This window comes from Micrasema longulum, unplaced genomic scaffold (genome assembly GCF_059751315.1).
Source record: "Micrasema longulum isolate JH-2025_06_02 unplaced genomic scaffold, ASM5975131v1 h1tg000776l, whole genome shotgun sequence".
Classification (NCBI taxonomy): domain Eukaryota; kingdom Metazoa; phylum Arthropoda; class Insecta; order Trichoptera; family Brachycentridae; genus Micrasema; species Micrasema longulum.
The window spans coordinates 58821-75985 of NW_028277969.1; the positions used below are offsets into that span (position 1 = coordinate 58821).

The window sequence follows — 17165 nt, forward strand, 5'->3', positions numbered from 1 at the left end:
AAGTAAGAATTTATCCCATGAAGTGAGAAGACTTTTAGCCCCATACGTGATTTGTGAATATTTTGTGGTTAGGAACTGATTTGACACATTGGCATTTTCAAATGAAAATGTCTATATTATGATAACCTTCAAAGTCAAATTCTGAATCAATCTGTCAGAAGATAAGAAGTATTCTCGGGTGGCAGAAATTTTTCGTTGGGTTTATAAAATAATTTGGTTCCCACATTATGGCTTCTCTAAGCAGATTTCACGGGATATCGAACGCCGCTCAGCAATCCGCAAGGTACCTCGAACCGATGACATGTATTTAAAATGAAATAAAACTGATGTAGATTCTATTCTTAATTCAAATTGTCCCATTTTTATGTGTCCTAAAATAGCTTTCATCACCGGTAACTACGCCAAAATATTACACAATCAGTACATTATCTCTCAAGTAATTCTCGATACTTATTATACTTATTTAGACCTTTATTTACATAACAGCAGCTGTGTTGTTTTTTGTAATATTCTGTCACGGTTTCAGGTTTATAACAACGAGTGCTCAGCGCCACGCCGAGGGCGGAGAAGGATGGCTTTCGAAGCTACTTGTAAGAAAAATAGAGCCGACGAAGGAATCACATAGCAGAATGCTAAGTGATAAAGAAGTCATCTATTCCCTTCACACACACAATATGAGGACAGATTCAACAGAAAAATATCTTAGGAATTAGTATGCAAAATCTCTTATTTTATTTACTTTTAAGAATACATAACACTGTTAATACAAAAAAAATATTAATAATAATACGTATGTTTAAATATTACTTGTCGATGATAACATAATATGTTGATAGAACCGGGTTGTGGTCCTGTCTCTAGTGACGCGGATTCGCAGATCATTTTCTAATAGTGAGTTATTTAAAACTTCTTGAAAATGGCCCCAAAATTTGAAATATTTGGGTAAATCAAAAGAATGCAAAAATTTATTTACAAAAAATATTGTTTTTGAATTATTGTCAAAGTTTTTATTTATCACTCATAAAAATTAATGCTGATAAAGATATATCAGTATATTAGAGATAAGCACAAGAGCCTGACTCTTTGTCGGCAAGTTCAACCTGAATTGTTCTTTTTTTTTCTTTACGTATGTTTTGTTCTCGAATACAGGTTTTTATTTAAAATATTAAAAATGAAATAAAAATTAAAACCATATTGTTTTTGTTGAATTTGAACAAAACACTATATTTAAAGTATAACTAGTGTACAAATCTTGTTTTATAAATACTCATAAGGAATAAAATAAACCTATTTTTTTTACATTCCTGCACCATCCAATAACTTTGTTCAAAACTCCTCCATTAATCATAGCTGCACAGAATATAACAACATGATTATTGTTCCTCCCTTGATATATTCCATTCTAAACTTTCTCATTTTATACTACTCTATCACTGTCACGTTATTCTTCGTCTTCTTTCTTTATAGGCATTTTTATGGGTACTCATTTACAGAATCCCTCCTGACACCTTGGGCATGTAATTATTATTTTGTAACTTATACATATAATTTTTTTAAATAATTTTAATTTGTTTCGTTAACAAAAAGTGTTTTTTTTTCATTATCATCCCCTTTCCGCACCCAATGGTGCATAGGGCATTGCATTGCTACACCAATCGCAGCGTACCTTGATAATTTTTGTTACACAAAGGTAGGGTGATCAGTCTTATGCTTCAGGTGCAAGTCCAGGGACTATGAACTATAGTGTAAAAACAGCTTTTTTAAAAATAAATATTTCATGTCAACCATTTCGGGAATCGAACTCGAGATCTCTTGTATGGTAAAGTTTATATTGCAGTGTTGTATGGTTGTGAAATTTTTTGATTGGACACATACATTCCGATTATTATGTGAATTGTTTATAAATCTTCTGTTTTTTTTTCCAAATAAATTATTAAATACAAAGTAATAATATTCCTGTATTTGTATGAAAAAAGTAACAAATAAGTAAATAAATAAGATTAATAGATATGTTAACTATGGAAGCCCCCTATTTGAGAAGAGAATATGATCTGTTATTTATTTATTTAAAAAAAAAAAAGAAATATTTGTATTCTTATGATTTTCTGAAATACTTACATTTTAGGGCCATTTTCTTTGTCGTAAATAACCATGTTAAAAAAATAGTTGTGGTAGAGCGGGGTTCGATCTTTAGACCTCCTGATCCGGAGTCCACGTTATTAGCCACTTATGGGAGTAAATTAATTTTTAAATGAGTGTATATTTAAATGAATGCGCTGAATACAGTACGTATTTGATTATGCTAGCAACAAATCCAACCATCTAGAAACGAATGGTCTGTTAGTTCAGAAAGAAAAACTGAGAGAAAACAGCTCAGACAAAGAAACGAAACAATAGTTTTAGGAAAATATTTTTTATTTATTAAGCCGAGTCAAAAGCAGAGACCAAGAAACGGTTAAAAATAAGTATTTAAAAAGATTTGAATGCTGTACGTGTATTGCTAATAAATCATTATTTGTTTTTAGCAAAACTACAGTGGACATCGTCCACTCAAAGAAAGCCGACCTGTGTTGTGAACTGATGGGGTCTTGGACTGTGTCAGTGGGAGACATGGATCAGGCACTCCACCTGTGGAAGTATACAGGAGGATTTGAGAAGGTTGACCAAAATAAAAGGGATCTTAAAAAGGACGATGTAGGTCAACTTTCATAACTAACTTCTTTAACCAAACTTAGAAGAATTTCTGCCCTATCTTTTTATGCAATTTAATCAATAGTCCTCGTCTCTTAGAGCATTATATATATCCAACATGAGATCTACAAAACAGCGTATTTTTTTACAATCCACCACAAAAAAACAATTACAAAACAAAAACCAAAAAATTGATTTATCTTCATTAATCCATGTTTAAGATGTATTTTTCTCACATAGATATTTTTAACATAAAACTCATTAACTTCTAACTAAACTGTTTGAGTTGCTGTAAATATTAAGTGGTTAGATTCCCTTTTCTGCCAATAGAATCATCTCCTATCCACTATCAAAGATGTTTCTACAGTATTTCTGTTTAAATTACGCCTGAAGTAACATCTCCTTTCTCTTCCTCAATCTATCCCCCTCTCCTTTTTCCTCTTTAACCCCCTTTCCCATCGAGTACAAGTATTGATTTAAGGTAATTTATACATAAATATTGTTATTTATATTTTTTACATCTTTAGTTTTTTATTTTACTTTCTATTGAATGCTTTTTGAAACTTGAATTATATTTAATAACACTTTTATTTTATGGTTGGTTTGAAGAAATTGCCATTTTGATATAAGCTGCCAATGTGCAATTTATATTATGTACAAAAAGTTAAATAAAAAAAAAATATCTTTAAAAAACTTTAATTGGGTTCATACATTTTTTTACTTGTCTGTAATATTTGTATTCTGTTGTTTTTCCCAATAAATTAAAATAAAATTTTCCATTAATTTATCTGCTCATTTTATGAATTGTTCATTCTTTAATAAATGTAATAGAGCTAAACGTTCAATATATGCAGGACATATTTGAATTGAAAAATATATTGTATTATGATTTATCCTGATATTTCAATGATTGGGTCATTTTCTGTTAGTTATAAATAACTGTTAGAAATTGTTATACAGCGAGATTTGAACCTAAAATCTTTGATCCTACCTATCATATCGATATATTGACACTACCGCACAACCACAATTTGATTTTTCTCCTTATTTATTTATTTATTATATATACGGCCTAAGCCAATTACAACAGTTACATGAAGAAACATAAATGCAAGAAACTGAACAAAAAGAACATAAAACTATTAACAAAGACAAACAAGGGTAAAACAATAATTATATACAATATATTCATAAAATGAAAGACCTAAGACTTCGAGCTAAACCATGCCAATCCAACTTCATCCCACACTGTTTAGTCGCGAAGAGATCTACAAAAAGCCGGAAGATCTATTCCAAAGAATTCCATGTCGTGTGATGAATTGCCTAATCTACACATTTTGGACATTGGGGCATAAAAACCAAAGTTGCTCTTAGAAGATTTTATAAATAGCAGATTTTGACTTCTGGTGACACGGTTGGGAACATGAAAAGAAATTGATTGCAACAGAGATGGGACATCACTTAAAGCATTAAGTATTTTGAAAATGCATATAAGGTCCATCACAGTTCTACATCTCTCCAATGAAGACAGATTAAGAGATTGCTCTATTTCAAAATAGGAATAATTACCCCTTTGTAATCCGAGCAATAATGCTACTTTTCTTAGAAAACGGTGTTGGACAGACTCAATATGAGTCCTGTAGAATGGAGACCAAATAGGAGAAGCGTATTCTAGATGGGGTCGAACTAGTGAGCAATAAAGAGTTTTGATGGTATTAATATTTTTGATGTCCGCTTAATTATTTAGCTTAATTCCTGCTAAGAAGAAGACAGTTGATTGAAATATGTATATTTTTTCCATTAAAATTACATTGAGCCCAAAGACATAATGTTTTGGCGATTTAAATTGTTGTTATGTACAATTCTACATAGGACCTGTTGGAGCTTAAAAAAATAAATAAAACCATTTGAAATCTTAGGATTAGCACAGATTAGCTAAGCATTTTCTGTTCTGGATTATCTAATCCTCAGTAAACTTCATGCAAAAACCAATAGATTTGTACATTGTGTTTTAAAATATTTACTTATTTCAAATATACTCAAATGCTTACAAAGGTAAAATGAATTTGACAAGCAAATGTTATTTTTGAATTTATCAGGACTATGTTAAGTTGGAGAAGGAGAGAGGAAACTTCCTGCGATCTCGCCATTTGCAATATCTGCTGGCCTTCAGTTACTGGCCTAATGCTACCCCCCGCACAGGAGAAAACATTTACGAGATCCGCTCCTACAGGTAAACTTATACATTTTCTACTACTATTTTTGACTGACTGAAAGTAATATAAAATATAATGAACTGAGATTTTATTCCATTTTTCAAAAGAATGTTAAAAGCACCCAAAATTACAATGACTTATACCTCTTTACCTAAATGCCACAGAATTTAACTTGAATCATGTGTATTTATTATCATATGTTTGTTAATGTTAAAAACTAACGTAATTTTAAATGTTAAACTTTATCGATGAATGTTTCTTTGTAATCGAGAGGTAAACTTGTCTCATGTCCGGGTACTGTTGAAATGTATTTCTTTCACCATATTTTCTCAGGCAGTCAGGTGGCTCTAAAACCCCCAAGCTCGGTTGAGATTAATACTAAATTAACCTTAAAACGCTTACAGGCGCTTAGTTGTGTCGGTGAGTGTAACAGCGAAATATTAATTTGGGTATCTGGACGCATCGACAGTGAGGAGGCAGCTGATGAATCGACGAGGCCGGGAGCTGATGCAGCGTCAATAGGCCCAGAGCCCTACCGTGGGTTGCCCAAATGTACTTCTCGTAATGAACTAGGCTCGGAAGCAGAGTACAATGCTCTGGAAAAAAGTACCTGGTCAGCAACATGTGAAGGAACTACTAAAGGGGTACTCGCAAATTTTTGCTTTCGACCTAATGAAATTAAGTGGAAACTATGAGTTTTATCACTGCAGTTTGAATAAACACTGCTAGAATGAATCTCTCCGAAACTTCTAGATGTAGATTCTGCAGTGCGGATGATGAAACACATTTACACGTGTTATGTGAATGTGATGCTATATATCATAAAAGAACCCGGATCCTCGGTGGATCGTTGGTTTAACCCGAGGGTGTGAGAACACTCGTCCTCTATCTAATAGCTTGTTGGAGTGAATAGAGGAGTATACGTAGCAACAGATATGAGAGCATTCACCCTCCATTCAGTAGCCTGGCTCTTCAAAGGCTTAGACAAAGAGAAGCAATTTGCGGGTACCCGGCACTTTTGTAGCACTGACGAGAACAATAATATTTCCTTTACCATTTGATGCATCTTGTCTTGTGAAATTCGATAATGCTGAGGAAATTTATTGTAAATTTTATTCATGTTTTGTTTTTAGTCTCAAGCCCGGCACTATGATTGAGTGGGGCAATAATTGGGCCCGCGCGATTAATTACAGAAGAAACAATGACGAAGCATTCGCCGGATACTTTTCTCAAATCGGAAGACTTTACAATGTTCATCATATTTGGTGTGAGTATAACACATTTAGGTGTATGTATGTTTACGATAATACTATTGAGAGATTAGTTGATTAGAAAAGATTTTTTAAAAATAATGTTGTTGTCATCGTGTAAATGTATTATAAATGTCTAAAGCATAAACTTTATGTTAAAATATTTCTCATTACTTCTTAATCTTTGCTAATTCAACCACATAACTGAATTCTGCACGCAACTAGTCTGGTTCAGTATTTGCTCAAGTAGAAACTTTCACATTCTATGATTTCTTTACAACATTTGAAATAATTAAACTTTGCCTGTTTATATGAGAGAGCTCTCTCAGCCTTTCCGAGAGAACCCTTTCAATACTCATTCGCTGCTCTAATTGTTTTTGCCCCCTCTTGGTATAATCTACCCTCTAATGTCAAAGGCGCCCCTTCATCATTCCCATTTAAATATTAATTAGCTGAATATTTCAGTTTTTATTTTCCTCTCATTTTCTCCCCACCTTTACCCCATCCCCTTCTTATAGTACTCGTGTAGTGTAGATTTTTACTTTTTACCTAAATTAAATGGTTTTTAAAAACAAAAAGACATATTTTATCTATTTAAATTAAAATCATTATAGTATATCTACTTAAAATGTATTTTCTCAAATCAAACGGTTTGTTAGGTAAAAAGAAATTGTCTCAAGGAAGTATACCCGCCCTTACAGCATAAAAACTGTACATGTTTATCTCCTTATCAGCTCGTTTCTCTCCACTGCTGGATATAGGTTAACCTATCAATTTTTTGTCTCACCACATGACCTGCTCACTGCCATTTTTGTCTTACCACTCTTTCTGCGATATCGCGTCTTATTTCCTCATTCCTTATTTGGTCTCCATAGAGATGCCTAACATTTGCCGTTCCATAGACCGCTGAGTGCACTTAACTTTGTGGACACTTCTGGCAGTGAGTGACTTAGTTTCAAAACTATGTTGTCACCGGCACGAGAGTTGTAGATTTTGGCCTTTACGTTTATGATATTTTGAATAATCCCACTTCGCCTGTTTATCTGAGAGAGCTCTTCCAACCTCTATCACAACATGGACTATCTCTTCGCTCTAGTCGTTACTAGACTAGACGTTACTATCTTTCGTTAGAGAACCCCTTTGATACTTCTTCACCGGTCTAATTTTCTTGCCTCCTCTTTCATAGTAGTAGCTGCTCGATTGTGGAATAATCTACCTACTAATGTTAGAGACGCCCGCCCCTTCTTTATTTACATTTAAATCAAGATTGAAATATCACTATCTAAATGTTTGAGTTGTTCCTTTCTCTTTCTTCTTTCTTTCCTCTATCTCTCCTCTCCTCTCTTCATAGTATAGTGTAAATTTTTTAGTTAATTTTTGTTTCAAATGTTTCTATAGAATTATAAGATTCTGCATAATTACCTAAATATGTCTTGTAATTTTCTCAAACTGAACGGTTTGGGTAGGTAGAAAGAAATTGCCTTAAGACAATATGCCCGTCCTTATATGTATAAAAATTGTACATGTATATAAAGTGTTAAATAAAAAAATAAAAAATACATAAGATTGTTAAATTTTGTAATTAATTTGAAAAATAGAAATAACAGATATTTAATACAAGTGCGTCTACAAAAATTGGTTTGCGGTTAGCTATTTTTTTTGTTATTTTTGACTGATAGACTGATTTCATAAAAAGTAGTTTTCATAAATTATAAGATTTATACAACTGAAATTTGTATGGACAAAAACAGGTTTGTTTAACCTTAATTTTTTTACACAACCATTGTAGGTTACAAGGATTTACAGCAGAGGAAAGAGACTCGCGAGAACACCTGGAGGTCCCCCGGCTGGGATGAGTGTGTTGCCTACACCGTTCCCCTCATCAAGGAGATGCACTGCCGCATCCTCGAACCTACGGAGTTCTCTCCCACACAGTAATCCCGACGCACAGCAGCCGCACAACACGACCCGACAGCCAACAGTGCATCCCTACTGTGATGTTATACGCTGTATCGCATAATAAATCAAATAACAAAGATACTACAAGACACTTCCCTATGTCTGGCGTCAATCATCAACTTCAATTTTCAATCCCAAAATTGAATATATTTTCAGTAGAACATTATTTGTCAAATATTCACAGTTTGTAATTGAAAAAAATCATGTTATCATTTCCCTATCTGCACACAGTGGCGCATAAGGCACTGCATTACAATCAGGATATCATTTTTGTCACATGCAAGGTAAATATAATTATGTACTATAACTACAAAGTAATAAAAAAAAAACAAAAAATGGAATGGCCCACGCTCAGATGTTGAAGTCTTTGTGGGCATTTTTTCTAAATTGCGGTCTCTTTATTAGTTTTTAAGATGTATTTTTTGTAATGTGTATTTTCTTTGTTGATAATATAATATTGTGGAAAATTTGAAATGTACTGTACTGTGAAAAATAGACAAATAAATAAAAAAGTGGATGCCAACCACTACACTACGCCAAATATTTTCAATTATTGGGATTGCAAATTGAGACCAATTCTTGTGGCAGTTTGTTCTAAAAATTATCAATCCTTGTTCAGAAAATGCTTTTGTGGGTTTTGATTGAATTAGAAAATGTTAGTTATAATCATGCTACACTAACACAATTTTAAAAAATGAACAGGAAATTTGAGCACACTGTATTGACAAACATTATCAACTCTTTGACACAGACCTTGGAGTCAGAATTTGTAAATTGTATTTATAAATTTGACATCTAAAAATGGCCAATTGAAATCTGAAATCGGTAACGCTTTTTGTTTTTTTTTCTTTATCAGCTAATGCTGACAGTGAAGGATTTCAACGTATCGGTTAAGGGCAAGTTTTATGGGCATTTTTAATGAGATTCAATGCATTTTATTTAGCATCATGATTACAATTACAGTTCATTACTTTCAATGGGCTGTCATTTTTCATGTATATAATTATTTTTAATTCGTAATTCATAGATTTATGAAGCTGATCAACAGTACTCATATTTACTACTGTGATTTTTTATACTGGTTATTATTGACTCAATAAGAAAATGTATTAAAATGAAAGTTTGTGATACATGCTGCGGCATTGATATTTTTTTTACAAATATAGCCAAGTTTCGCTACACTTTCTGGACAACAGCTCGTGTAATATTGTGTTGCGGATGCACTGTCAGATACTATCATACTACATACAAACATACTTCTGTATAATTTTATTTTATAATAGTTTCTATTAATACTTAACTTTAAGACCGGATGAGTGATATTACTTGGGAATATCTAGACTGACGAGTGTCTCTTGAAGTTGGTTAACTAGTTCACAGAATACATATTACTGTTAATTTTTGTAAGCTAACAAAATATAAGAATTCTTCAACATTATTTATGACACTTTGACATTTAGAACTTGTTATTTGGGGATATTATTTCAATGCAGCATTTATATATTTTTTCATTGCATTTTATTTGTTATTGTGTGTTAAGTGAAATTATTTTTTGTTAATCTTTATACTTCAGAACATTTTTAGAGGACTTTATTTACAGTGATGAATTAAAATTGTGATTAAAAATACATATGTTTAAGGAAAATTATATATCTATTAAGAGGCATCAAATGTAGTCGGCAAAACTATGTCTAAATTAGCGGGATGTGGTGTTTTTTGCTTATAAAATAGCGAAGCTACTATGCTAATTCTGTTGACTTTCACTTCAACAGCCCAGTTGCCAACTCGTAAGGTGGCTCTACACGTTCGGCGTGTAGAGGGGGGTATTTGTGGCTGGCAGAGATGGCACACGCGGCGACATGCACTGGTGCGCCACCCAAATATTGTCAGTTTTTCAACTCGGATCAAAGGGTGCCGACTGAACACTGGTGAAGTCCAGCTTTTAGTACTACCAAACTACCAGAGAGGGCGCTTGTGATTTTTTGTGCGCCTTTCGTACGCACATTGGCCCGCACGGACAGAACTGAACAACTTGTTGGTGCAAAATTGACCTTTTTTATTGGATTCCATAAAAAATTTGAAAAATGCTTCAAATGGTATGATTTTGATTGGAAAGAACCTTAGCACCGTATTTTTGTTGTTATTTAAGTTGTTTCGTTATTAATACCATATTCCGTTGATTTTCACATACCCGAGTTAGATTTCCTTTCTCTGTGGATTTATTTTGATATGGTTAACGCCTTTATGTTATGAATTATATTTTTGTATATACATGTACGCATTCTATTTTATTTCAATAGATTTTCAAAAACTATGTAATATGTTTTTTTTACTCGCCTTTTTTTTCTTCCTTATTGCTAGTGAGATAGGGTGGTTTTCTTCTTCCTATCCTTATTGATATATATTTACCGGTTTCAGGAAAAATATTTTCATATTCGATACAGGGTACTTTGTATCTCGAAAAAAGATATCATTCCGACAAAACGATGCTACTTTGCAACAGACCAACGGATTGCTGGTCCTCCGACTATCGCCATGTAAGAAATACAAAGATCCGTTAGTCTGTGGCGACGCAGCATCGTTATTCTGTTACATTATTAATTAATTTTCCCGAGGGAGTGAGATGTTCTTTCAGGATAATAGTAGCATGTGACATTTGTCAGATCTCCGGCTATCCCAGTGCAAAAAAATCACATCAATCGTTTGCGACGTAAAAGAAGCACAAACAACACGCTTTCTCACTTATTATACAAGTATGGATTTTAATAATATTAATATTTGCTTTATTACTGATGAAAATAAAACCAAAAATATAACTGGAGTATAAATTAATACGACTTAAGATTTTAAAAATATATATCACACAATGTGTGAATCCAAACACAACAAAGAGAAAGTTGAATTCTGTAATTATGAAAAAAAAAATTTGATAAAAATATTCATTGAAATTGGTACACTGAAATAATTTTGTAGCTTCCACAAAACAATAAAAAAATTAATAATATATATTTACCTCATTTTATTCTATTGTTTTCATTTAAAACCAGTGTCTTACTGCATAGTCTTCAAGATGGCAACAGGCCAAGATCCAAGCTTTTGTGTAAAGATGACACTGAAAGAAGTTCCGCGGTGGCAAATGGAAGAACTAAAAGTGACAGATACATATTTACCTACTTATATCCTTATTTTTTTCTATTGTTTTCATTTGCTCTTAAGAGAAGTGTGAAACCGGTGTCTTACTGCATAGTCTTCAAGATGGCAACAGGCCAAGATCCAAGCTTTTGTGTATATATGACACCATGAAAGGTGTCTCGCGGTGGAAAATTTAAGAACTAAAAGTGACAGATACCGTTTGTTTAAAAACGTTGTTTTACGAGTGAGAATTGTTAAGTGCTTTAAAATTTAGTTTTAAATAAGCTGAAAGTGTTGAAAAGTAACGCCCGCAAAATGATTCTAAAGGCGAGTTTTGGGAGTCAGAAATGAAAAATAAAGACATTTTAATTCCATTACAAAAAGGTTCGTTGCCGCCATGACACATTATATTTGGTGATGACAGTTTAAAAAACATTACCCCACTTAAAAGGAAATATTAGGAGTATTAAAAAAACATTTCCATTTAAGAATATTGAGTTGTATTATTGCAGTTGATAGTGCCACGAACTTATATGCGGGAAGTCTTAGGTTCGAATCCCAGTACTGGTCAATTTTAAGCATTTTCAGCTAATTGTTAGTAAAATATAAAGGATATTTATGTCCAATGTGAGACCAGATTTATACTACATAAAATCCCAAGTAAACATAAATTTCTTATTACAGGTGTTTCGGAAAAAACCGTTTTCCAGAATAATCAAGGAGGGAGAAGAAACTGCAATCACCTCTAAAAAAATTTTTACTCCTGGAAAGAAACGACCCCATCAAAAAATAATGATCTGGACAATTTTCTCATCCAAAAAAAAAATATAGATCTCGATTTAGTTTTTATTTGCCAGAAAATACATCACTTTTATATTGTGAAAAAATAATTACCAACTGTTAATAAAGTACAAATGGAATTAAATGCTAATATGGACTTCCATGGCAGTAATATGACGTTGCGAAGAATATTATGAAAAATTGGTTTTTGTTTTAGAAATCAAAGATCTAAATTAAAAGTTTTAATGGAAAGCTATGATATAGCAGCGTGGCGTTCAAGATATATAAAAACTCTGAGGAAAAATAGATTTGAGGATAAGCGGCCTGTTGTTTTTTTGAATGAAACATATATTCATTCCACATACCATGCAACTAAATGTTGGCAGAGCAATTAAGAACATGGACTTTTGGTTTCTGAATCCGCAGGTTGGATAATCGCCCACGCAAGTTCGAAAGATGGATTCGTTGAAATTTTTTTATTAATTTTTAAGTCAAAATCCAAGTCTTCAGATTATCACGACACTGCTTCGCACTGTCAAAGACTTTAATTCACTTAAAGTAATAAATATTTTGTATGTAGCACTAGTTCGTAGTCGGTTAGAATATAATTCCATTGTTTGGTCTCCTCAGTATAAATTGCACTTTAGAAACATAGAGAGAATTCAAAAAAAGTATTTGAGATTCGTAAATTTTAAATTAAATATTCCCTTAGATAACATAAATAACACGTATCTATAAGACACTTTAAATTTAATTTTATTAGAAGATCGTAGAAAAATAAATGACCTTCATTTTTTATTTTAAATTCGGAGCTCAATTGTTGTGAATTCCTGAATCTCATTAACTTCAAAATACCTAATCGAGTCACTAGAAGTACGGAGTTGTTTGCAATTACGAGTACATATACAATATACTAACTATGCACGATACTCGCCGATTCCGCGTTTACATTCCTTAGCCAACAAATTCACTTGTGATATAGACATTTTTAATACGACAATTATCCATTTTAAAACGTTCTTAAATGCACTGCTTGAAACTAATTATTAATGTCATAATAAAACTTTCTTTTTCATACAATTTTTTCTCTGTTTTTCATGTGTATTATTATTTTTTTTTTTTTCTGAAATTAATGTATCAAATATTTTTGTGTACCAGATATTATGTTATTATCTTATATATACTTACTGTAAACTAATTTTTATTATTTGTTTTTAACAATAATTTGTTAATACCGTTTTTTTTAATACATCTAAGTATATGTATATATTTTTTTGTTTAAATTCTTTGCAAGTTATTTACCATTTGCTTTTTAATTCAATTACTTTTCTTATATCCATATATATTTTTTTCTTTCTTACTATGTAAAGTTTCACTTTTTATTTTGCATATCAATATGCTTTTTATTGTTTCTAAATGTATACAAAAATGCGTTGTTTATCTTTTAAATTATTACTTACTATGTTTGTACTTACCTGTATATTTTTTGTCAATGCCCCTTGGGCGTAGTGTAAAATTAAATAAATAAATAAAAATATGAACTCAATCAATTTTTAAAAATGGATGCGGGAGAAAGTAGTCCGAACTTACCTTGTGGATCTATCAAAGTAATGGACAATGCTCTATATCATTGCACTCAGTTAAATGGAGCCCCAACGATGGCTAATTGTAAATCTGAGATGCAAGAATGGCTGAATAGAAAGAGAGTGAGTTTTTTAGAACACTGGACTCTAAACCTTGTCTATATGAACTGAAAAAAAACAAAGAGCCACCAAATTTTTGCAATAGATCAATCACTAGAGAGACATGGTCATGTTGCAAAACAGCCGCCATACCATTGCGAACTCAATCCCATAGAAAAAAATTGGAGCTTAGTAAAAAGACACGTTGCGGAAAAAACATTGCACAAGATCCAAAAGAAATGATCAATTTAACCGAAGCTGCTTTCGCAAGTATTACACCCGAAGATTGGCATGTTCAGTGCAAGCACGTGGAAAATGTAGAAGACGATGCACGGCTGGATATCGAAATTGACAATTTAATTATATCGACAGCGAGTGATAGCGATACGGATTCCTATACATCAGGTTCAGAAAGTGATAGTGACTGTAGTATGTCCTGCATAACTCCAATCTACTGTGATCATAGTTATTTTTGGGACCAGCAGCTTCATTATGCAGTCATAGCCGCAGCCAGCAGCCTCTTTGGTTGGGAGGATTTATTTTTTTCTCGACTTTACTCAGAGTGTTGTAACAAATCGGCACGCAGGTATTGGGTCCCCACTGTATTCCAGCAGTGATCGCATTCTCGCGTTGAAATGTCATTTATGCCGTAAAAATACATTTGTTACTTTAATAATATTAAGGATTTTGTTTACTTTTCCTGTTCCCTTTTAACACTTACATAACTTTTACAATACCTTTAAAGACTGGTATCTATTTTATTATTTTAACAGATAACATGATAAATTATTTTTAAGGTAGTTTCTTGTGTGTTTATAAACAACACCTACTAGATCCATCTAGTCGGTGTCGGTTTAAATGTATTTATTTTGAACTTTAGTACAATTTATAAAGAACATAAATTTATTTATGTGGGAAAATAAAATCTTTTAATATGGCAACATTTCGTCTGGCGATCGCTGCGCTGAGTCTGCGGGACTTCTTTCGTGGCGCTTAGTCTAATGTTTGTATTGTTGAAGAAGGAAGATGAAAATAAAAGTCCGCGTAAAATTCAAATAAAAGCGCAATAGTTTTATTGGCATCTGGTGTATTTAAATGTTATTAAGTTATTGTTACAGCAATAATTGTTCATTTTGGGGATATTAATAATTTAATTACACCTCCTTAGGATTTGAAGCATTTTTACTCACCTTTACAATAATTGTAATAACTAGGCAGGTAAACAATGATTATATTACATATTTTTCTATGTAAAAAAAATCTACAATACAGTTTTGTCAAGTTCCTTGCAACCATTTGTAAAATTGCTATAAAACAAACAATATTCCTACTTTTTATACACGAGTCGATCATTCTTCCCTTTCAAGACATTCACACCCGTAGAAGGAATTCCGAGAGTAAAGAATTCTGTCAAAAAGAGTAGAAAACAGTTAAAATTTTACATGAATTTTATGCTAGCAACACTAAATTACTAGTGCCTTGTTTTGTGATAGGTTGTGTTTTATTTTAGTGTTGCTGTTTTTAAAGGAGGTAAGCCATAAAAAACACCAGCACCTTTAATTTGTACTCTTTTTTGACATACTATAGTTAGGTTGGATCCATTTGGAATGCGTACACTAAACTTCGTGGACAATGTATTGGCTGAACAACTTACTATTCATCTTTGGCAAATCATATTGGGAATATAAAGAACGATCACACCGGAGTGTACGGTTCGCAGAAATATTGCAAAATAATACAAACCTTAAATTATAATATTTCTAACTTATTTAAATCCAACTCTGGGCTCACTATATACAGTTGAACTGCGTAAAGTTTAGCCGACACATTCCCCAACCGATTTAATTTCATTATTCAAACATCAGCATTATATACTGCACCGATTATATTAGTACTTGGACATTCAACAACCTTAAATAAGTTAAGAGTTAACTCAAATTAGATAAAAATAAAACCAGTTGCATACATGGAACGGTGTCATAAAAACATAGGTTAATTTTGTAAAACGTGATGAAAAAAAAAACAAATGAAAATGTTATTTTTTCTATTTTATGGAAATATACAATAATGATTATTTTGCAGTAGTAATTTAGGAAAGTGTAATTTTAGTATTTGCAGTTTATCCTAGATGGAAGAAGCATTTGGCTAAATTACATAATGTCATAAGTAGTGATGATGTTCACATATTTATTCATACGCATAGATAAAAGATGATTAACTAAATGGATAAAAATTAAAAACATATTTTGATAAAAAATTTAGATTATAAAATTTAAATAACGTTTAGTACAAGACATTGCCGTGGCGGGTGGATAGTACAAGTAAAAGAGAGTAATTTATGTAACATTTACTCTCTACCGATTTGTGACATTATTAATAATAAAAACAATTATTCAGGAACACAATAGTGATAAAAGTCTTTGTGCTTTGTAATAATTCTCTGGAAATAAAACAATAGTGTATAACGTATTATATAATATTGGCGGAGGCTGCTTGATGTTTGAAAATCATTCATACCGATAAATTTACATAAAAATAATTATAAAAGTATTTACATTATGATGTACGTACTATAAACTAGTAATTTTATACAATTGCTCTTTATCTTTACAAAACCTAGAGATGAATTTTTTGGTACGATATTAATATTGAAGCTAGGAAAAGGGGCCTAGCGCACACTCGGGGAAACATTTGTCATGGAAATGAACGTTGATGAAATGTGCCCTCTATCGTAGAGAGGAATGTATTATATTTGTGTTCACAAGCCAGTCAGTGGAATATTGTATCGCAAAGGAGATATAAATATTCAACACTTAAATACTGTAAAAGGTAGATTACGATTAAATTACTATTTTAATCCATCGATGAAAATTTCATAGAGGTAAATTTGTCAAACAATCGTATCAGTTGACATATCCGAGCTCCCATAACCGGCCATGGCAGAGTGAGACATTTGTTTAAATAAATACTACATATTTGTCACCCATCTTACACTTAGGTAGGTAATACATACACTTGTGGATTACTGAGGTAAAATTAGATTAGAAATGCCAATTACGGGTTAGGATTATAACTAACTGAAATCTTCGTTCCGGTTCTAACGCATTACGGCCTAACTTAACCCGACATTATTTGGTAATGCACCCGAACCTTCTATCTCTTACGATGATTGTTGATGCGAGTGAAAAGGGTAATTGTTTCATTAGTGTTCCGCCGACCTCCTTACTGACGCACTCATAACACATTATAAATAAACACGAGAGCTTGGAATTCCGCGCTCGGAAAAGGAGCCATTGTTCACTTAATTATTTAAATACCTGCGATGCCTGAAAGCCGACAGAGTTACGAGCGATTCATCCTGTCCAATTTGTTTGATCCTTAATAGGTTATTCCGCCCCCTGCCAATTTCTGCACAGCCTTATATGTTTATATTTACACGTGGCAGTGAGTTCCGC

At 32.3% G+C, this 17165-nt stretch overlaps 1 protein-coding gene and 1 pseudogene across 2 annotated transcripts; both read left to right on the forward strand.

The window, feature by feature from the left end:
- The first annotated feature begins 153 nt into the window (after nucleotides 1-153).
- On the forward strand, nucleotides 154-10430 carry Nipsnap (protein nipsnap). Its single transcript, XM_088230515.1, has 6 exons — nucleotides 154-283; nucleotides 527-712; nucleotides 2526-2694; nucleotides 4791-4924; nucleotides 6041-6174; nucleotides 7947-10430. Exons 1-6 carry the CDS (start codon nucleotides 228-230, stop codon nucleotides 8093-8095), a joined length of 828 nt encoding a protein of 275 aa, XP_088086641.1. The 5' UTR covers nucleotides 154-227; the 3' UTR covers nucleotides 8096-10430.
- Nucleotides 10431-13564: 3134 nt separating this feature from the next.
- On the forward strand, nucleotides 13565-15791 carry LOC148279054 (uncharacterized; annotated as a pseudogene). Its single transcript, XR_015822994.1, has one exon. The product of XR_015822994.1 is annotated as an uncharacterized LOC148279054 (transcript).
- Nucleotides 15792-17165: the final 1374 nt, after the last annotated feature.